The sequence below is a fragment of the Takifugu flavidus genome, chromosome 21, assembly GCF_003711565.1.
Source record: "Takifugu flavidus isolate HTHZ2018 chromosome 21, ASM371156v2, whole genome shotgun sequence".
Lineage (NCBI taxonomy): Eukaryota > Metazoa > Chordata > Actinopteri > Tetraodontiformes > Tetraodontidae > Takifugu > Takifugu flavidus.
Window position 1 is genome coordinate 3,087,960 of NC_079540.1, and position 21,204 is coordinate 3,109,163.

The 21,204-nt window shown below is 41.6% G+C and overlaps 3 protein-coding genes and 1 long non-coding RNA gene across 5 annotated transcripts; 1 reads left to right on the top strand and 3 right to left on the bottom strand.

Moving 5' to 3' along the window:
* Positions 1-3,424: 3,424 nt before the first annotated feature.
* On the bottom strand, positions 3,425-6,323 carry snx10a (sorting nexin 10a). 2 transcript variants are annotated; one of them, XM_057020558.1, is made up of 8 exons: positions 6,248-6,323; positions 5,962-6,106; positions 4,826-4,874; positions 4,622-4,708; positions 4,447-4,547; positions 4,268-4,366; positions 4,003-4,197; positions 3,425-3,921 (listed from the first exon to the last, which is right to left on the bottom strand). In XM_057020558.1, the coding sequence occupies exons 3-8, from the start codon at positions 4,856-4,858 to the stop codon at positions 3,783-3,785; spliced, it is 654 nt and encodes a 217-aa protein (XP_056876538.1). In that variant the 5' UTR covers positions 4,859-4,874; positions 5,962-6,106; positions 6,248-6,323; the 3' UTR covers positions 3,425-3,782. The 2 variants fall into 2 exon arrangements, with proteins under 2 accessions (XP_056876538.1, XP_056876539.1); XM_057020559.1 differs by lacking the exon at positions 6,248-6,323 and adding an exon at positions 6,201-6,215.
* A 1,351-nt stretch (positions 6,324-7,674) lies between these two features.
* Positions 7,675-9,289, bottom strand: cbx3a (chromobox homolog 3a (HP1 gamma homolog, Drosophila)). Its single transcript, XM_057020560.1, has 4 exons — positions 9,149-9,289; positions 8,860-9,007; positions 8,687-8,781; positions 7,675-8,192 (listed from the first exon to the last, which is right to left on the bottom strand). The coding sequence occupies exons 1-4, from the start codon at positions 9,286-9,288 to the stop codon at positions 8,066-8,068; spliced, it is 510 nt and encodes a 169-aa protein (XP_056876540.1). The 5' UTR covers position 9,289; the 3' UTR covers positions 7,675-8,065.
* Positions 9,290-9,295: 6 nt separating this feature from the next.
* LOC130518167 (uncharacterized) lies at positions 9,296-11,260 on the top strand. Its single transcript, XR_008947950.1, has 3 exons — positions 9,296-9,489; positions 10,512-10,647; positions 10,729-11,260. It is a non-coding gene; the product is annotated as an uncharacterized LOC130518167 (long non-coding RNA).
* Positions 11,261-11,399: 139 nt separating this feature from the next.
* Positions 11,400-16,555, bottom strand: nfe2l3 (nfe2 like bZIP transcription factor 3). Its single transcript, XM_057020562.1, has 5 exons — positions 15,651-16,555; positions 14,769-14,849; positions 14,409-14,516; positions 13,856-14,282; positions 11,400-13,758 (listed from the first exon to the last, which is right to left on the bottom strand). Exons 1-5 carry the CDS (start codon positions 16,164-16,166, stop codon positions 12,992-12,994), a joined length of 1,899 nt encoding a protein of 632 aa, XP_056876542.1. The 5' UTR covers positions 16,167-16,555; the 3' UTR covers positions 11,400-12,991.
* Positions 16,556-21,204: the final 4,649 nt, after the last annotated feature.

Consider the following 21,204-nt stretch of genomic DNA (forward strand, 5'->3'; position numbering starts at 1 on the left):
GTAGAGCCGTGAGGATAACAGTGAGCACCTCCCCAGGTAAAGGCCATTCTGTCACACTGGGAACCATCTTTGAACTAATTGTTCTTGGTTTGGCGTTTTAACTGTCGAACACTGAAACAGACAGGAAATGCTTATCAAGCTGTTTGTTTGTGTGTGTGTGTGTGTGTGTGTGTGTGTGTGTGTGTGTGTGTGTGTGTGTGTGTGTGTGTGTGTGTGTGTGTGTGTGTGTGTGTTGGTAGAGGTCTTCTAAGGTGGTGAAATATTGATGGCTGTAAAAAAACAAACAATTCTGAGCTTATGAGTTATTAATTACAGTCTCCCCTCCTTCACCCCTCTTACCAGTCATTAGAAACACACCCGCACACACACCTGCACACATACATGCTCACTTATGGAGGTCTAATGACTCCAGCGAACACACCAATGCAAACGACCGTGCACGCACAAATTAGCTCATCTGTACAAGCGCTAAATGCGCAGTAGCCTCCACTGATGAGTAGAGCTCCCGTCGACCTTGGAACTCTCTGGAAAGACAATGCAAGGGGGAGCCATGCTGCGCAGTGGAGGAGGTGGGGGGGGGGGGGGGCAGATAAGGTGGAATGAGGAAGACAATAGATGAGAGAAGGAGCGAAGAAAGCGTAAGTGGTGGTGCTCAGTGTAGGGCAGGAGGGCAGTGCTGCTTCCTCCCTCCTCAGTATCTCAGCTCATCTTGAATGCAAATGTGGTTTCTATACGGTTCCTTTGTGCCGCTTTCTGACTCCCCGGGAGAGAGGCAATTACAACTGCTCCATTCACTCAGAGAGAACGACACGCATGGACAGAGAAGGGTAATTAATAAAGAGATAGGAGGCGATGAAGGAGGAAAAGAGGAGGTGAAAATGTACCTGTGGAAGAGTTTCAAGTGGGATTGGATTATTGACTGTGAAGGCAGCTCTGGAGCTGACCTGACTTATAATTTCTGGCCAGCTTCTCTACGAAAGGTCAAAGGGGAGAGGTCATGAGCACAACGTCAGGTGTGTTATACAGTGCAGCACAATCTGACCACGAAATATGAGGCAACTATTTCAAAATGGTCCCCGCAGTCACCGCCTTCCTCCCGAATTCCTCACAATGCATGTAAAAGATGTCCATCTACATGTGACATCCAAACTACATCCCTCTGCACCTCACAGATGGGCTGTTACAGTGTCGATGTCGCATCCAGCCACGCCAGCACGCCAGTGCTGCAAGGGTTTTTATAGCAGTCATTTGGGCTGCTAATATGTCATCTCCATTAGCTGACTTTTAACACTCCCAGATAGATGGCCCCGTGACATTTATCTGCGCACGGGTCGTATTTTAGCCGTTAAATGGTCTCCAATGTGCAGAGTGCGTGCAAAATTAGCATGTGTGTTTTTGGCGGGTGGTGTTACGGTTGAGCAAGGAGAAGGAGACACATTGCCTTTTAATGATTCTCTGCGCAATAGCACTTGAGAGGTGATAATCACAAATACAATGCAGGATTCCACCTTTGACACTCCCATCCATAGACCCGGTTCAAAAGGCAGAGAGTGGTTGTGAGGTTTTTCACTTAAGAGGGCTGAGAGCTCTCAACAGCTACAGCAAGGGGGAAAAGAACAAAAAAACAGTTAATTAAGATCCTAGAGAGGTGTTGAAGGCTTCGACAAACAAGCAGCATGTGAAGAGGAAGTTTGATGGGAAAAAAAACTAGAGCATTAATAGTTCCAGAGAAATACAAAGGCTAAATACTTTTATGGATTTTGCTATAGTTGACTTTTGTGGGTCAGGCTGGTGGAGCCGCTCCCTGTGGAGCTTCAGGTTAAAGTCTAAACTAGCTAATAATTTAGACTCATAAAGTCACGCTAATACTGACAGGCATCCCATTTATCGCTGAGCATTAGAAAGATTTCAACCATAAAATAGCTGTAAATATCAGCAGCATCTAAAATGAAGAATCTTTGCGTGTGTGTGTGTGTGTGCGTGCGTGCCCGTGTGTGTATCACCTGTCTAGAAGCACTGAAGTTAACTAATGTGACAGAAAATTAACAATTAAAAAACTTACACGAGCCCAGAGCAGGCGGCGAACGTGGCGTGTTCACAACTCAGTGGTCACCCTAATTGCTTTGATATACAATTGGGTTTGGGCTTTGTTTGGTGTTTTGGGCGTGCGAAGCGCATCAGTGCACACTGGAAATTGAGTTATAAATTACTGAGCTGAAATAGACATGTATGGAGAATACTCAATATCCAAATGTTTGATGTTCTCGTCTGGAAAAAGGCAGAGGCGTGCACACACACCCTGCTCGGAGTCGCAGTTCTTTTTGTGTGTGCTTGTGGGTCTGTGTGCAAAATGGACTTGTGCTGAGCACAACACTGCATGCCTCAGTGTGTGTTGGGCCTCATGTCTGTCATGGGATAGGCTGATAAGGTCAACCCTATAACAGCAATCACAGCCACAAACCAGGGGGACTAGAAAATGACAGTGGATGAGGAAAAGAGAAAATGTTCATTCATCCACAGCCTCCCCACAGGCATATATCAGCTCCGTGTGTGTTTGCGTTCACACCTGTCGGTGGGTCCCCCCCCCCCCCCCACCCCCAGACGTGACACTGTGTGTGTTTGTTGTATGAATGCAGCTCAGCGGCTGGCGTGTGAAGTCGCTGACAGCTTCATTACGGCTGGCGCGCACAGGGAGACAGCGGCGTTCACGAGGAGAGAGGAGGACGGAGACGCGGGACAGGCCGGGTTTACTGTCGGGCCGGTCCGTGTCAGTTCAGCCGTCAGGGGGAAGGAGGGGTGAGAAGATGGGGGGACAGCTGCTGTCTCCTTTAATGAGCACTCACTTCTTTCATCAGCTTTCAATTTACAGGCCCGTCCTGCACTCCTGCACCCCGTCCCGTCCATCCACGCACGAAAGGCACGGAGGCTGAAGCCATCTCTGCAGGTGATCCCCAATAAAGTCAATTCACTCCCAAACCTTTCAACCACCTGACCTGGGAATGGTGTGAAACACCGACAGCAAAATAGAACTCCAAATTTGTCTTTTTAATTTTTTTTATTATTATTTTTAAATACCCTCCGTAGTGTGTGTGATGAAGACCTGAGAAGAGACTAGCTTCCAGTCAAGGACACTAAATAAGAAATACAGCCAATACATTAAACTCTCGCATCTAAATGATTATTTGTGAAGACAGTTATGCTCCGTAATCTTACCCCAAATGAGAAGTAAAGAATTTACACGGAGTGCCATTAACAACAATATAAAGGTGGTCCGTGACAAATTTAGTGTGTGCATTAATGCTGGGCCGCTCCCATCAAGATCCAGCGATGTCTACACTCCCTCTACTGGGCTCTTATCACAGTGCATTGATGTACACAAAAGTATTGGTCCAATTTAGTAGCACGGGGAAAAGAGAGAGCCAGATTTCTTTTAAAAAGGAGGCAATTTATTAATCCATTAACAAACCATAAAACTATTCTAATATTTTGTGAATAAAACTCTGCAATTCAAATACGACCCATGCATAATCTCAGCGAAAATAAAACATATGTACAACACATATTTAAGAAAAATAACAGTACACTTTACATTTCCAAAAGGAAAAACACCAGGTTTTCTTTTCCTTGCAAGTTCAGATTACATTAAATGACCAAGGTATCGTTTGGGGGAACAATTAAAGCCATCATTAAAACAATTCTAGAAGGAGAGCATTAATATAGCCAATGGATAAATAAAATCACTTTTCATTTTAGAAGTTGCCTGGGGAACAGGTTGAGGTGGCTCAGCTGTTGTCTGTCAGGGTGCAGAGAGAGCCCGAAAGACCACTGCACAGCTCCGGTTCTCGGTCAGAGGACTCCAAGAATGAGTGGGGGCTTCCCTGCGAGGACCCGTCGATGCTTCCTCCCAAACCCGAAGACAAACTAATGATGGAGGACAGAAGAAAAAAGCAGGAGTCAGGTTGAAACCGTGATGGTGCGGCCCATCTTTGTTCAATGCTTCACCTTTCACAGTCAAATCCACCCGAGCGCTTCTCCTCCAACAAACTGACACAACTGGTACCGGTGCGCTGTATGGCTTCAGCCACCGTGTACCTGCTTCTACCCACAGCGCACCTCTCGATCTTCATGACGCTGAGATCAGACTGGAGAAAGAGATGCAGCCGACTGTCCGACAATAACAAAGGTGTGTGCAGGACGCTGAAAGGAAGAGACAGGCTGCTTGTGTCCAGATCCACCCAACTGGTTTAAGTGTCTTTGATTGACTTACTTTTCTAGAAACTCCTGCATGCCCTCCATTCTCTGTAAAACACAACCCATGTTCCTCAGGCTAAAGAAGGGGTTCCAGGGGGGCAACTTGGGGATTTCTCTGGAGACAATTGGTGAGAAGAAAATAAGATAACATGAAATACTAAAACGGCGTTAGATATAAAAGATACGCCTGCGTACATGATCAGGGCATTCTTTTCCAGACTGTTCCGCAGCCAGACAAACTCTTTGTAGCGCCTCCTTACGGTGGATGTCTTCTTTCTGAAACACATGCTGTTCGTCTGCAAAGAGACACACAAATTGACCCAACTAGACAAAAACTACCAAAGAAAACCAAGAGCTGAGGGACACTTGCATGTAAGGAGATCTCATAGTCGACATATGAGCGCCAGTGGTCCTTTTTAATCAGCCTTGGATTCCCAACACAAACACTGATGAACTCCTGGCAGATTAAAAAAACAAACAAACAAAAACAGAAAACACAAGTTTGCTGTCATTTAAAAGTGACTTACAGTGCAGACAAGTAAGAAATGGAGGGAAAGACAGTGTTATCACTTACATTTTCAGCAAGCTTGTCTAGCATGCTGTCCATAGTGAGTGCAAAATGCCTATCAAAGACACAGAGACAATGCTTAGAGAGCTGTGATAAGCCTGATAAGGTTGCACAACAGGCTGAACAATGTGCCTCTGGACATCTGAGTGACATTTAAATCATGTCCAGAGACACTCAATCAGCCCCAACTAAGAAAAATTATAGTTACTTTTATAACCCTCACGCTAGCTTCAGAGTTTATAGCCACCTGTTGCATCTGTTTTGACTGCTTTTAACACAAGATATAAAATTCTCAATTTTTTGTTTCGTATCCTGACCTCATTTCCAACATAAATGTATTTTACATTTATTTTGTAGTTTAGAGTGTGATAGACTTCAGTAACATAATATAAAAAAAATATTACATGACCGGTAGATGAGAAGTTGTGATGTAATCAAATTCCGTGTGTGTGTGTTCTTTGGGCTGGGAAGTACAATATTTGCACCATTAAATATGTCTAGGTAAAATTGACCCAGGAAGACCACACATGCAATTACAACATAACAAAAAAGTCTATTTTACTTGCAAAGTATCGATGCAACCATATAATTCAGGCAAATACAGAAAAAAAAAAATCCAAATTTGTGGTTGTGAACATTTTAAATTGGGCCCAAAGACAACAGAAGAGTTACAAAAGTATTTTCTTGCAAAACGGTCATTAAACTGAACAGTTGGCACACATTTATTACTAATCTGAACATTTTAAATAAAAAAAATCCCTTAAACACTTGTATAAAGGTTCAACTTTCCAGTTTATTCTCAATAAAAAGATGAAAGTTTCATGTAAAAGCTCAAAGAAGCTTAAACTTAATTTAAGAGGTTACATAACACAGCCAGGTTGCTTTGTGCTGCAGTTTTGCGTAATTAAAGCCCCCAAAATCACCCATTTAGAAGCAAACGTGCTTAAACTGACGAAGGTCAAACGGTATTAAATGTGAGGGAACACAGGGCAGCTCTGTAGTCAACCAAAAGGTGTTCATATCTTTAAAAAATAAAAATAAATAAATTAGCCCAGTAATTTAGAGCCTGCCCATGGTTGCTGTTCTCAAATGTGAAGTTACGAAGAACCATGACAGCAAAGGTGATTCCAGTTCTTTCCTACCTCTTTTCCTTTTAATTTCCAGGGCAGTAATCCGGGTTTTATGGATTAGAACCAAAAAAAAGCAGCTCAGTCTCGCCTGGGTCGAACTGCTGCTGGGACAGACTGTAACCTAAACCTCGGTGTCTGGTCACACTCCGTTTGCCTCCTGAAGGCAAGAAAATGATAAATGAGCGATAAATTCAGGCTACACAATTTTTAAAAAGTGAATAAAACAATAATTTATCCAAGCAGGTGCGCACACGAGGCAAAACGTGAAACTTTTCAGCTGTGAGAACCAAACTCGCACCTGCTCGGTAGTCGGAATAATTGGTATCATCTGGTGGGTGGAGGCGGCTGGGAATAGTCTAAAGGAGCCCATTACCTTTTAATCCTAGGGTGAGGGTTACAAAGGATAGACAATGCATGTAAAGTCCTTAGACATATCTTTATTTAAAAAGCAGTCTAGCCGTATTCCTATGATGTGCTTTGGCACCCTTTAATATCTGCATCTTGGGAAACACAACTTTGAGCCATAACTCACTTCATCAAAAGCTTGAATGTTAACATCTATCCACAAATATTTCCATCTTTTAATATTCCAACACAAATTTGCCAGCTGCACTTCCTATTTTTTAATTTTTATTGCAATTTCTTTCTTTTTCAAAATGAATAGAAACTGTAAGTTCCAATTCAAATCTGTTTGGACCCATTCCTAAACTAAACCTGGCAGAATAAACTCAACACATCAACCTACAGGGCACCTTTAAACTAAAAGGGCTGATAAAACTGTGTGTACATGTCACCACCATTAATATGAGAACAAAATTAAGTTCTTACCAAGTTGTTGCTCCAGCTTTACAGTCCAGAACTGAATGTGGGCAGGCTCTGAGGGGCGTAATCATGCCCATTCACAAAGGTACCAAATCGTCAGCAGGTACAGATGAGTAGGTTTCCCTTATTAGCAATTCAAATAGTGAAAGACGAAAAGACAATATGCACCCAATCTGGATGACAACTGTCATGTGCTGGACACATGAAGGCGTGATGAGGCTCCTGACTGTATTTTACAGCCTCTTAATTGCTCCGCATCCTCCACACTTCATCGATTTTGTGGCGATTATGAACCGTATCACAAGGGAAAGCCTGCTCGAAGGATGACTCATTTCATTGTAAAAGTCCAAATTGAACTTTAAGATGATCAGAAATTAACATACAAGTGATAACATGACTGATTCAATCACCACTTAATAGATTTACAATGGCTCAATCAAAGCTCAGCTACACAGCCCTGAGAACTAATTCACACATTTAGTTTCATATGGAAATGGGAGTGAAATTCCTATTAGGAATTTAAAAAGATTAGGCTATTGATATAATAGAGGCACTTAGGTTGATAGGGATAATGGAAGATTTGCCTTCCCTAAATCTGTTGCCTTAGAAACCTAAACACTCCTGTGCGAAGGTTCAAAGTCCCACCACCCATGCCCTAATGCCAGTCATGCCATTAGAAAAGGTAATCTGGCAGAAATACTTCCCAAATTTGTACCTCAAGAGTCTTAGTTTTGAGTTTCTGGAAACAGGAAGAGGCAACAATGGAAAAATCTGGGAATGTTCAGCTCAGGAAAGGTGATGTTAACCTGGTTGTCCAGGTGTCAAATGGGACATGAGGAACAAGAACCTGTAACTTACTTAAATCATTAGAGGCCAAAGGCTCATTTCAACCATGAACTAGTATTTGGTCATGTAAAAACCTTTATTACAACTTTAAATATTTACATGGAGCAGAGAGAAAACAATTTTTTGGAAAAAGAAAAAAACTCAAACAAAAACAGCACTGTATTAAAGAAAACCAAGTCAACCTAAAGATATACAGGACAAGAAAAAAATTATTTTGAACATTGATGAATAGTCTCAGTTACAGTACTAGTTAGAGGCCTGTTTCTAAAGTCATGGGGTACTGTAGTGGAGCAATATGTACAGTGAAACATTTCCATTTATCACCATGCACAAACGGAACCGACTAAGCTAAAACTACAAAGCATGCCGCAGGAGGAAAACGAAGAATCCTGAGGGGGGGAAAAAAGGGCCCAATTAGTGCAAGGATCAAGAGGGAGCAGAGGAAGAACTACTGAGCTTCATCCTCGGGACAGGAATGCCATGTCAGCCTCTCCTCGTAGAAGGAAATGACGATCTGAGGGCAGCGGACGTTGGCTTCACGAGCCGGCACCAGGTCTGCCTCATCAGATCCTTTCCTACAAAACAAACAAAAATGTGTGAGACAACGTCAACGCCTGGTGATAAATGCCTAAAGGATAAAGGAAAGACCAGCGCAAGGAGAGAGAGAGAAAAGAAAAGATGTCTGCTAAAATTGTGAAAGTGTTCGATCGTAAACGACAGCAGTGATGTTGAAAGTGAACACCATCGCGGAACTGCAAGTTCTCTGTTCCACAATATTGGACATTTAAGGAAACAATGCCAGAGTCATCACATTCTGTTTTATTGCACGCGCTTTAATGGGGGATCACTTGTCGACAATATTGTGTTGATGCACCACAAGGAAAAGAACCGTTGCTCGCTCAGGGTGCAAATGGTCGGATTGATTTGACCCTCATAAAGGATTCGGCGTGAACTACTGTAGTTGTAGTTTGTGGTTTTTATTGTACTGCGGTGCAGGTGTTTGCTGTAAGTCTATTTGCTCTTGGCACACAAACCTTGGACCTGTAACGTCATTTCCCACCACACTCACCATTTCATCAAGAACATCAGCTCTCCGCTACTGTCCGTTGCGCCAATGATCCGCTCGGGTTCGAGGTTCCGTGCAAAGCCGCGTGGTTTCTCAGCCTACAATTGGGTGAAGAACACAAACAAGGTTACACACTGAAGAAATGGGGAAGATGCACGTCGAATTAGGGAACTCACGTCTTTCTTCTTGGCTTCAGTCTCTGGTTCATCGGTTGACTTTCTCTTGGGAGCAGTCTTCTCTTTAATGTTCTTTTGGGCTTCTAAAAAGGCTGAAATAAGGTCTGGACAATCCAGGTTCTCTTCTGGCTCCCATGTGTTGTCGGCACTGAATGAATAGCAGGAAGATCACAATCATTACAACAAAATAATAATACTGCTTCCCCTTCATGCAAGCATTAATAAAAGCATAGCACAACCCCATACCAGGGAAGCACTTCCGGATCAGTGGGTGGCCCATGCAACTCACTCTGTAAATCCTTTCCATTTCAAGTAGAATTCTACTTTCCCATTTACGAGACGTTGGTCGAGTATTTTTTCCACAACAAACTCCTCCGGCTGCTCAGTAGTCTCCATTGAATCTCTCTTTGTCTTCTGCTTCTTGCCCATTCTGTGCACTAAAAATACAGTACAGACATTAATGAGAGATCGTTAAATCTGCAGTTTGTATGCAGAGTTGCAACAAAATATCTGGTGCACATGTAACAGGAGTCAGGCCGCCGACACGACAGTGACCATTTTGGAAAGAGAAGACGGGCTATATTTTGATTTAAAGACACCAAACGCCACGCTAATATCCACGATACATTGGTATGTGCCAGTGCCAGTCATAAAGCTTGTATCTTTACAATCCACCGACTTGCTGGAGATTTCCACCACTTTGTGCCAACTGCGCTGTAAGTTAGGACATTTCAGTAGCATTTAGCATACCGAGCTAAAATGCTAACGCTAACCCCGGGAGCAAACATGTCCAGGTATCGCTGCAATTAAGACGGTCACCCTGGCGACCTCACAATACTTAATAACAGTCAACCATCAACGTATGCATGCGACGCATATATATACATATATATATATAGATATATGGTGAATGTATAGCATAGCCAGCGACTGTTTAACTTTGCTCGGCTACATTTGTTCTAAAACTGCGGGGTCACTAGCTGGCTTGATTAAGCATCTTGGATCGTTTTTACCTGCTCTTGGGGGAATAAAATCCGCTTTAACTCCACATCCTAAACGAGAAAGTAGCAGTTTTCCTACACTTACCACGAGGCCAGCTTTGGGTTCAACCTCCTTTGTAGAGTAAGACTCGCGCCAAGACCCGTATATAGGTTCTACGGTGGCCTGAAGGTGGGAAAAAAAGGCGCAACCGCAATTTTGGGTTTAAGGTATATATGCTTTATGCGCACTGGCAGATAGGCCCGCAGGGGACTAAAGGATAACTGCTGGGTCGTATTGTAGTCGACGATGGTGTTGGCTGACTTTGTCAACAAATAATTTGCTAAAAAGTAGAAACTTTAAAACTACAACTGAACGTGTAAAATATATTTGTATTGTGTTTATTTATTGTGTCAATGAATGTTCCCAGTCGTGCAGGTAAAAGAGAACTCTCGTCTAAAGTGGTTTCTGGACTTCCTTTAGTTATTTGAAGTTGTCTCACCTCTTATCCAAGAGGCCTCTTCAGTTTTATATGTACTGTATCTTATATATGTATATTTATTATATATGTATCTTATCTTTTATATATATCTTTTACATCCCAGAACTATATGTACTGTGTTTACTGAATGTCATTAGTGGTCGTTAGCGTAATGGTTGTTTGTGCTCAACAGAGGTGATTTGCATTATTAAAAGAGCGTGGATCCTCTCGGTCCCCATGTGATGTTGGGTGTGAACCATTGTGAAACCTTGTGAGAAGGGATCCCAGAACAGCTGGCAACTGCTGTCATAGGCCGCCTCCTCTGAACGGTGATGGTTTTTCCAGTTTAATAAAGAGGTCTTCCTTTACTCCTGAACATTGTCTTCTAATGAGTGTCCCTTATCCTCTAGGTGTAGATGGACGGCTGAAACCCGTCCTCAGGAGTTGGCTCTCCTGTGTTGGGCTATGCACCTGTGCAGTGGCTTTTGGTCACACTGGTGTTCAGATCTGTACATTCTTCACCGATCTGGACAGCACAAACCATGTTCTTTTATTTTTGCCTGGGTGTTTTGTCACAAGGTTTAAAATGAACAGGTACGATGGGTTCGTTGAAAATCCTTGAGTCTTTTCCCATGTCCCAGCTCTTTATGGAATTAGAACGCTGTAATGTTGCTTGTCTGGTCGGTTCTCATTCTTCTTTGTAGATGTAAAAAAATTCCCCAGCAGATAACCTTTCAGAGATCTCCTGGTGTGGTTCTTTTCCTTCTTCCCTTCCTTCAAAGCTGTCCCAGTGCTTCAGAGTTTGGAAAACAGGATGATGGGAGTCAACGTCTTCAAGAGTGAACTTAATTTTGTGACTGCTTGGATATAGCTGCTGACCACGATAGGGTTGGGGTTAGTCACCGGTGAGCCCGTGGCACAGCCATGTTTCTGTCTGTGAAGACGTGAATCTCAGATGCCTGATACACACGGCACACGTTGTGCTTATTAAAATACTTGCAGTATACTTGAGTTGTACCTTTGGATGAGCGCTGGGTGTTAAACTGGTGCTGCTTCGGTGGAACAAAGACGCCACAACACATTGTTTCAGGTTCTTGTTTAAATCTGATCTGCGAGAACATTTCAAACTCCAAAGCAAATTCACACTAATCATCATCCAACGATCTTCATGCAAACAAAACACATCAGCTCCTGGCAACAAAGAAAAACAGTAAACTCCTGGTCAATGCAATTAAATAGAAATCTGTAAATGCCTGGGGCTTAAAGAAAACTATTCAATTCAGCCTTAAGCCACATCCTCACATCACTCACTCACTCGACTGTGGGTTCGCCCCGGGCACGAGAAGGTGATTCAACACAACTCAGTCTCAGGAATAGAAAACTAGCATCCAGGCAAGCAAGCACTCACTCTTATCAAATATAGTTTGATTGTTTTTTCCCCCCTAAATGCAATGGTTAATTTAACAGTTCATCCCAAATAGAAGTTATTTTCAGAGGCAGAGATGCAGCAAAGCCTCCTCCACAGACCACCACATGGTAAACAACTGCACACTGCCACCGTGGTGCCATCTGCAAGCGTGGATATCAGACTGCACTTTGAATGGCAATAAGATGTGGGGGTTTTGCCCAAATGTCCCCTATAATCCAGCACATTTGCAAGAGATTAAAGGAACCGCCTGATGGCAGGACACCAACTTTGCTGTATGCAGCAATTATTGGGCAAAAATGCATCAATTATACCATTTCGAATCAAATCCCTGCACTAGATGCCTGAAAGTTACCATTGCAGAATTTCATGTTCTTCTGGTGTGAATTTTTTCATTTTTGCTCAAATAAAGAATGTTTACCTTACAGATGAGTGAAAAAAATTCTTTAAAAACAAAAAAAGTATCCAAAATTGTTTTAACAAAGTAAGGCGCAAAATAGATTCTAAGCAACCCCTTTAGGGACTTACTGTGCTTTAAACAAATTTAATAATTTACAGAAGAAAGAATCCTTGTAAAAAAACACTTTTGTAAAGATAACATGTTCTGTGAAATCTATACATAAACAAGTTTTAAAACTTTAAATGCAAATTAAGGCCATCCGTTGAATCATTGGTATATTGTGTGAGATCTGTGGAATCAGTACTTTAAACGAGCCCGTAAACTTTAGACAGGTAATGCTTCCAAATCCTTTCACTCCCTAGAATAATTTGTCTGCCCTTGATAGTCTGGTGGCATAAATAAGCATTTCCAGAACATGAGAAACTTTAATAAATACCATTTTTATCGTCAGGATTTGAGATGTGACAATACAGGGAAACGTGGTGAACTGTCACATGCAGACTGGTTGTCTTGACTTGCCAGTAAGATGGTGTGATGGCTTAAATCTGAACAGGCACAAAGAGGGACTGGTGGCACCCCCACTGTTTAGCTCCTGCCTCCCACCACCCAGGACACCAAGTCCCCGTTAAGCAATTGTCCAGTGTCTTTGCTACATATTACAGTTACATTTTTATGTACAAATGTTGTTGTTTTTTTTCAATGTTCTTTAAAGTTTTTTTTGGCAGGTAATAGACTGCTCCGCGTGGGTTTTAATCCATAAACCGATGTAGAAAATATGGGCTCCAAAAACAGTCAGGCAAGTATATCCAGAAATACCCCCAAAACCTGAAAACTCAACAAATCTGCATCACTGCTTTTTCTCCTTCTTTCTTTTGTCTGTTTTGTTATTGGATGATCTTGAAACAGCAGGCTGCCTTACTGGCTGAACGACGACCCTCCCGCTTGCCCCACACTGCAGAGTAAATCTTTCTGGGTTTAGGGGCTGCCCAGAATCATCCCTCAACCTGGAAATGATGTCACTGGTAAGCTTCTTAATCTGCTGTCCCACAGCACCCATGGTTTTAGCCGTAACGTGTTTCTCCCTCACCAGCCTATCCCTTTGAGCACGCAACCTTTCCACCTCCTCTTGGAGTCCGGTGATGGCGTCTAGCTTACGTTTTCGGCAGTTCTGTGCTGCCAGTTTGTTCTTCCCGCGTCTGCGGATGTCCCGGAGGAGGGTCACCTGTTCTGAAGAGAAACCGTGACCATCAAGGACCTCCAGGAACTCTTCAACGGGCATGTTGACAATCTGGAGGACAGAGTACGGGATACACAAGGCACGGGCTCGAAGCTCGTCGCGACTCAGCTCCCTCGCGTCCAACCTGTGCTCTTCGTCATCGCTGACAGGTTCCTCTTTGATGGCTTTGTGGGGAAGCGGCTGGTCAAAGAAAGAAGGTGCTGAGTAGCTGTGATCATGCCACACACTCTCGCTGAAATCCATCGTTGACCACGTTGTTCTGTCGTCCACCGTGTTTTTTAATGGCAGTGAGTCCATCTCACTGCTGTATCCCGTAGCTCCACATTCATCCGCACAGAAGGAACTGGATGAAGCTGATGATGATATCTCTGACGAGTCTGAATAGGTGAGGAATAAGATGATTATTGTATTGATGTATACAGTACCCCGCTACATCAATGAAAAAAAACTGGCTGTACGGGTACTTGAACCAACCTGGAGAAACTGGTCCTCCGGAACTCATCTCCAAGGAGAGGCCAGAATCTGAATCAAGGTCTTCAAGGACCTGTGGGTCTATGCTCTCAAGACATCCCATCAACCGATCATCCATACAATCCAAGCCTTCAAAACCCAGTTGATTGATGTGGTCAAACACCGCCTCATCTAGACAGCCCATGGTCCTTGGCTGTGACTGATTTTCAGTTAAATTACAAACTGAAGAAAACAGGTGGGAAGTCGATCCTTGTGAAGAATCAAGGTATAAGGAGTCTGTGGATTCCAGTTGAAACAGGGTTCTTTGTTGCTGGGTGAGCGACCTGGACTCATATCTTCTAGCCCTGCTCACCATGGCATCATGCAAACTCACATCTTGACTGAGAGCGGTAGAGATATCTGACTGGTGATCAGTGACAAGGTCCAAATCCTACACAAGACACAAATTTATCTGGATATAATTTGGTGATTGTGGCACACGGACTTGACTGACTGCAGACAAATACAGCTTAGTGTAATATTAAAAGTCCGCACTGAGCATGAAAGGACAACTTACATCAAGGTCAGACACAGAGAGTATACTGTTCCAGTGCTGGTCAATATCATTGATAGGAGGATGTATACGGGCTGAATCTGTGAGGGCACCGACGCTTTCAAGCAGGTTCTGCTATGGAGAAAAGGATACACAGATTATATTGTTGTGATCGCTTTCCCTGAGGAGTAGAAAAGACTGTGGGTCAATGTAAGAAGCCTTAAATCATGCAGCTACGGCGTCAGGATAGTGTGATTGGCATTAATTACCATGTAGCAATGAAACTTTGTGGACAAAATTATAATTTATAACAATATTGAATAGGACTGGACATCACTGGCATATATTACAGGATATTACTGAAAGCAAAGCAAGGGAACAAACCTCTGGATCAAATGTGGAGCTGTGAGCCAGTTGAGGGACTGTTGCTGGAAGTTCCTCTACTGCAACTTTAGCACTGTCCTGCTGAGAAAGAATCGGGGGGGAGGAAGCTAGTCAGCAGGCCATTTAAGAGAATTACATTTATATTACACAGGATCCTAAGTCTTCAAAATATTGCTTTTCCCCCAAGTCTACAAGGCCAAACTTAAAACATAGAATGGAGCTTGTGTCAACATTTTATTAGCATTTTATACACCATGGGATTATGGGAAATGCTGCTTTTGTGCATACAAATGATCCGTCTCTAAGCTTGTTTCTCCACCTCTCATACCCCCACGACTGGCAGCTGAGACTAGAGAAAGGGGATAAAGTTACACAAAAGTTCAAATCAAGCGCCTTCAGGCCACAATATACACCCAACAGCTGTCTCTACCGAATAGAGAAACATGGGGAGTAGAGGGGGATACATTTAGTGGAAATAGTTTACCACAATTTATAAAAAAAAGAAGTAATAATTTGAAGCTGCATTAGGGGATTTCTTTGCCAATTCTATTGTCATGACAACTCAGTAGACCCCAGTAGTAAAAGAATAGAGGAAGACAGGTGCAGCACACAGTTAATGAAAACGTCCTCCACATTTCCAGAATTCTACACACATTTTAGGTTTATTGTGTATGCACTAATACAATTTACACGTAGGGCGTTTCTATCAATTTGTTCTATAGGTTAATGGTAACGGTTGGCTAATGATAGCATTGGCTTTCCTGTATGATAGCGATCACAATTCAAATGTAATTCATTACTTCTCTCACCAATCCAACTTTTTGGTGATATTGTTCAGCTTTTGGGAACTGTTTATGGTTTTATGACATTACAGCTACTTGCCTCTTTAAACCCCCCACAGGCTCTAACGTTACTAGGCCCTTGGACGAGTTCAGGGGTCGCGTTCCAAACATCTTCTTCCCTGTCAAGCAGGTGCTCCCCGCCATCTCTGGACTCGCTTCCCGAACCTTGTGATCCATTGTCGTTGTCAGTGGTGTCGGTGGTTGAGGAACCAAGGTCAGCTTCGTCATTAGCAGACACTTGATGCACAAGCCATGCGCTCAACTGTGTAGGGAACCTTGGGGAGCCGAGGGTCCTCACTTCCTCGAGTAGTCGGCGGCTTGCAAAGAAATAGTCCAACTCGGGACATTTTGGGTGCACACTGTATCCGTCTAGGTTGTCCCTTAAACTATGAAAGGGGGTCTGGGTGTATGCCGAGCTGGGACCCAAGTTAATCTCTATCAGGGGCGTATAGTAGCCGTTCAAGTAGCTGTCGATATCCACGCGGACTCCAATTAAACTGAGTAATATTGTCAATTGGATAAGGCTTTCCGAGAAGTATTTTTTGGCGATTTGCATTTTCCAAGTACTTACGGAAATGCGGACGATTGCGAAATCCTAACCCAACGGTTCCTTTTACCCGAGCGGACAAAGGGAAACAAGCTAACAAAAGAGCACGCCTTTCCCTGTCAGACAAAGAGGTCCGCCTGTACCGGCGAAATCGGTCGGTGCTAGCCGTTAGCAGTTAGCTATCAGCTTTATTTGCCTTTGACGGAATCCTCTTCGAGGAAACATAACGAGCGGGTGGCGCTTCTGTTCCTTGTGGGGGTAGAAATGATCCGTTGGAGACACGATGCTACTAAACTTTCACTTTCAAAATTAAACGGATAATAAATGAATGGCGTGAACAAGACTACAGTGTGACAACCGCACTGTTGCTACTGGGGGAATTTAGAGTCCGGATTTTCATCGCTCGCGAGGATTGGACCTGAGTCTTCACCGCTCAAGAAGATGATTGGACAGGCCAACTGTCAATCATAGTTTTGACCAATGGAATCCGAATGCGTATTTAGCTACCGCCTTTATTACGCTTTCTTTCAGTTTTTAGCACACAATTGAACATAAAAGTCCGTAAATGAGGGGTCTGTCAGTCTGGCGACATCTCACTGGGTAGTTTCCAGCTTAAAGTTCACACTTGATCTTGGTGAAGATCTTTAAAAAGTTTGTTAAAGTTGCACTTCCGGCTTCTTGTGCTACTGACCTGCATTTGGTCGTTTTCTTCCCTACTGGTTGATGCTTGAATTACAGTGTGAACATGTTACTGTTTTACTTGAGCAAAACAAAGTAGATTGTGCTTTATTCGTGTTTACAGTTAGAAATGCAAACTTTACTGGATGACCCACTGAAAAACCCACGTTGAATACTTTGAATTTTCAAACTTTCCTCTCTACTCAAATTGATAATATGAAGAAAACATCTAAATAAAATCATTTTTAATCTGTTCATCAGCCATCTTGTATATGCCACATTGTCTGTAGTAAAAGAAATGCGAATAAGTGAGTTAACCTTTGAAAAGCTTGGAATAAAATTCATTAAAGTGAAATATGTAACATTCCCAAAACCACAACACTTTCAATATATACTATTTGTTTTTACAAAGTTTGGGTTGATCTTTGGAAAAAGGTACAACAATTTGCACATTGCTCAATGTTTCTTTATTTTACAGTTACATTGTTTAATAAGATATGTCCGACTCAACTGCGATCCCTGGTGGCAAAGATAACATTAATGCAAATTGACTCATTTCTACAATATTAAATGAAATCATGCGATTAATTTTAAATATCTGTTGTAGCTGGGAACCATATCAGTTTAAGATGTTATTCTACTCTAACACTGATATGTATAAGCTGTTTTTCTTTATATATTAAAGTGTACCACTTTAAAATTAACTGCATTCATGTTGTGCCAAATGAAGTAAAAAAAAAAAAAATAAAAATAATTCTCTTCACTAAATATGTACTTCTAGATTTGCACTTCATTGTAACAACAACAACAAAAATCCCAGTATGTAGAAAGGGTTTATGGACCATCTGTAAGAATTCTATGAGCCAATACAAATGGCGAATATCATAAATAAATTCAAAACACAGTAATGAATATGTCCTTATGGCATATCCTTTCACAGTCCACACAGTTTTCATGCTGTTCTTTACGCATTTGGGATGCAGCTGCAGCATAATTTAAGGATGCTGAAGTCTCCACGATCAAAACACCGAATATCTATAATTCTAAACCAGCCTTTTTATAAGATGCCACAGTTTGAAAAGCCGAACAATGTCACAAAGAGCGCTAGAAAATGTGATATTACGCGATCCGGCTCATAAAAAAATGTCAAAAAAAATAAATCCAGAGATTAAATTCACTCTTAAAAATCCGGTGGCTAAACGCTCCATTTCAGTTCGCTTTGGGGGCAAAAGTGAAGAGTAACCACGAAGTGATCTTATGCCAGTGTACAGTCATATGAGTAATCCACAAGTATTTTCATAACGATATGAAACACATTTAAATCAACTTTGTGGAGTTCTGACAGATTTATCGGTGGAGAGCTCTTAAATCAGCACCACATGGTCAGCTGTGGACAACGCTGATTGGTGGAATTACATATGATATGTGGGAGGACATTGCGCATGCGTACAGATTTCTATCCTGCAAAGGCTCATGGGAAGTTCGAGTTGACTGTCAGAGCACTATTTCTTGATATTTTTTTCCTTTTATTTTGGATTGACAAGTTACATTTGTGATTAAAGTATTAAACATGTCTCATTACGCATGTCTTTGCTATCATTTAAGAATTTGTTGGTTAAGAAACTCATAAAAAATGTACTTTCGATAATATTTTAAGTTCTTTTTAATTTTGTTGTATTTTTTAATGCTACTACTTAGACAGAGCAACAAGGAGACACTCTTCATGAATAAACTAATGTAGGAAAATCAATTGTAGAATAAATGTATTTGTAGCGTTTTATTTAATAATGTACATATTCAATATGTGGAAAATAAAGATAACCCGGCTCAACAAACAAAATGCCACTGCTGACAATACACTGCAAAACTATAGCTAATTTTACAACAGTTGTATTTCTTTTGTGATAATTTAACGTGTACCCTCCAATTAATTGAAAATAGTCCCTCTCTAATGATTTGTTTTACCAAAAATAATTACATTGCGAGCAAATATACCCTAAATATAAAATATTTCTTCATTTAAATTTTGTAGATATTAGTTTCTTAAAATGGTAAAATGATCCCGCACCTATCTAAGTTTTAACAAATACGATACATGCGTTTGTGTTACTTTTTGTTATTAAAATAATTACTTTTCATCTATATTCTACATTTATTTGATTAAGTTACCTTAAATCATAACGTAAAATATTTGGTGTATTTTAACAATTTACAAATTTTTTAGTAAAGGGTAATCGAAGAAATCCGTGTGTGTGTGTGTGTGTGCGTGTGTGTGTATGGTAATACGGGTTTAGGAAGCGGAGCTCTGTACTCCAGAGAGAAAAACAACCGACTGGCGCCTCTCTGCTTCCAGTTCCCTCTGCTCCTTGATTGACATCTGCGTTAAACCAATAACGGAGCAGATCAAAATCCTGAATCTCCATTGGCAGGACGCATTTTGTCCAGCCCCCTTTTGCAACCAATCAGAAACCGTAATATTGCTAATAAAAATGAAGTATCTCTCCTGCAAAACTCTTTAGCGCCCCGCTGCGGACGCATGTGGATGTAATAAGACCTAGGGCTCCTTCTGAAATGTTCTTTTCGATGCTTTATTTCTTTTGGTTTCAGGACATTTTATTTGAAAAATGTTGGATTGTGAAGACCCTCTATATTCTTTTCCACCGCTGTTGCAGCTTTCTGATTAACTTAACTAGCGTGTCTTAGTTGTCTAGTTTGCAAAATTTTATTCTTTTTCAACAGCAGTTATTTAGCTCTTATCGACGGCACACAAGTAATTTGTTTTCAAGGTTTGATGACACAATTTTATAAAGATTAATTTCACTTAAGACACGTTTGCTACTAAATGCAAGACGTCATTTTTTCCCCCATAGCCATACTGAATTAACCACTTGGTGGCGCCACTGTTCAACATTCGTGGAAAATGAATTTTGACCTCCGGTGCTCAACGAGAACTTGTTCTCACTCATTTGAAATGTTGCAGGTCCACAAAAACGTTCCGTTTAAATTATTCGAGATTAGTCGGCATCTTAGTCAGAAAATACACGAACAGTGTTTTACACAAAGGGCATTATTTTTTGTTGCACCTAGACTTTGTCTTTCTTTCAACATCTCTAGGAAAAAGAATAAGGAATTAAAAAGAATAAGGGGCCAGTCCTTTGGGTAAGGTGCTGACAGGTTAAAAAAAAGAAAAAGAAAGAAAAACCAACACGAGGAGAAATCATGGATGTGATCTTACAGACAGAGTTTTGATAAAGCTGGTCTGGCTCTCCCAGATTGGCAGCCTTCTTTATGGAAAGGAAAACAGAAACGGTCCTAAATAAACAGCTGAAAATGGTCATGGTCGAGGAAAAACAGCCCTGCGTGATGGGGCCCTATAATTTTGGAACGCTATCAGCTAAGACGTGTTGACCTGTGCAGGACTGCCCATGAGGGAAGGAGAGATGGAAAGCTTTCTGGGGCTCAGAAATATGAATGTACTGTCAGAATTCTGACTTTTACACACACTGAATTTAATATTTATATATGATAACTCCTTTCTGAATTCTCAGTTTAATGTTGACTAATTTTGGTTCTATTAACTGTACTTTAATTGCAGACATCCTACTGGTGCTTTTTTTTATTATTGTTTTTAAAATTAGTTCCAAAATTTGGTTTTAACTCAAGCATAATGGATTTAAAGCATTTGAGGGAAAAAGAGACAAGCTCTCAAATGCATTTACCAAACATATTTCAAATGGCTCATGCTAAAACACACAAAAGAGAATCAGAAAAGGCATTTAGGGTGTATTCATTGAGGCAATATACACTTGCATAAAGAACTATGCTGTTCTTGGAATATATTTTCCCATTGAAAAAAAAAACTGTGTTACTGCAGTTGGTGTAACTATTGTGTCTGATGCACTACTGGACTCTCCTCACCTTGTCTCCTTTTTCTCCCTCTGTCTTCATCTCCTTTCCTCTCATATCATAACCATGTATTCCCCCCGGGGCTGATTAAAAGGCTTTCTAACAGGGGTGAGTGGAGAAAAGAGAATGGGGGAAGATGGCAGCAGAGGAGAGTGGTCCTTATTACCCCATGTGTCTGGAAACGAAAGGGAGGAGTTGAGGACCTCTTCCAGTTAATCAATGGATCTCTCTCTCTCTTCCTCCCAGACTCTTCCATTAGAGATAATATGTCTGGGACTGACATAGCCAGGTCTGGGTATCATGACAGAAATACAGTTGTGCTCCTCGAAGCAAAGTTCCACGTCAAACCTTTGTGGTCAACACAGCGACCTGATTCATCGACTTCCTGTTTAATCAGGTTGATTGTGCATCGCACCCTTTAACCATAAGATTTACCACTGAATCACTACCATTGATTCCAAAA

What these genes read in the sequence shown, in the direction of transcription:
- snx10a (XM_057020558.1), bottom strand. Translation starts at nt 4,858, where the DNA reads ATGGACAGCATGCTAGACAAGCTTGCTGAAAAT. An exon ending in ATGCAGGAGTTTCTAGAAAA is followed by an intron (nt 4,198 to 4,267) that starts GTAAGTCAATCA and finishes TCTTCCTTTCAG; the next exon opens with CGTCCTGCACACACCTTTGT. An exon ending in GGTGGATTTGACTGTGAAAG is followed by an intron (nt 3,922 to 4,002) that starts GTGAAGCATTGA and finishes CTCCATCATTAG; the next exon opens with TTTGTCTTCGGGTTTGGGAG.
- cbx3a (XM_057020560.1), bottom strand. Translation starts at nt 9,288, where the DNA reads ATGGGCAAGAAGCAGAAGACAAAGAGAGATTCAATGGAGACTACTGAG. An exon ending in CTGAAGCCAAGAAGAAAGAC is followed by an intron (nt 8,782 to 8,859) that starts GTGAGTTCCCTA and finishes ACCCAATTGTAG; the next exon opens with GCTGAGAAACCACGCGGCTT. An exon ending in CTGATGTTCTTGATGAAATG is followed by an intron (nt 8,193 to 8,686) that starts GTGAGTGTGGTG and finishes TTTGTTTTGTAG; the next exon opens with GAAAGGATCTGATGAGGCAG.
- nfe2l3 (XM_057020562.1), bottom strand. Translation starts at nt 16,166, where the DNA reads ATGCAAATCGCCAAAAAATACTTCTCGGAAAGCCTTATCCAATTGACA. An exon ending in GCTCCACATTTGATCCAGAG is followed by an intron (nt 14,517 to 14,768) that starts GTTTGTTCCCTT and finishes TCTCCATAGCAG; the next exon opens with AACCTGCTTGAAAGCGTCGG. An exon ending in TCTCTGTGTCTGACCTTGAT is followed by an intron (nt 14,283 to 14,408) that starts GTAAGTTGTCCT and finishes TGTCTTGTGTAG; the next exon opens with GATTTGGACCTTGTCACTGA.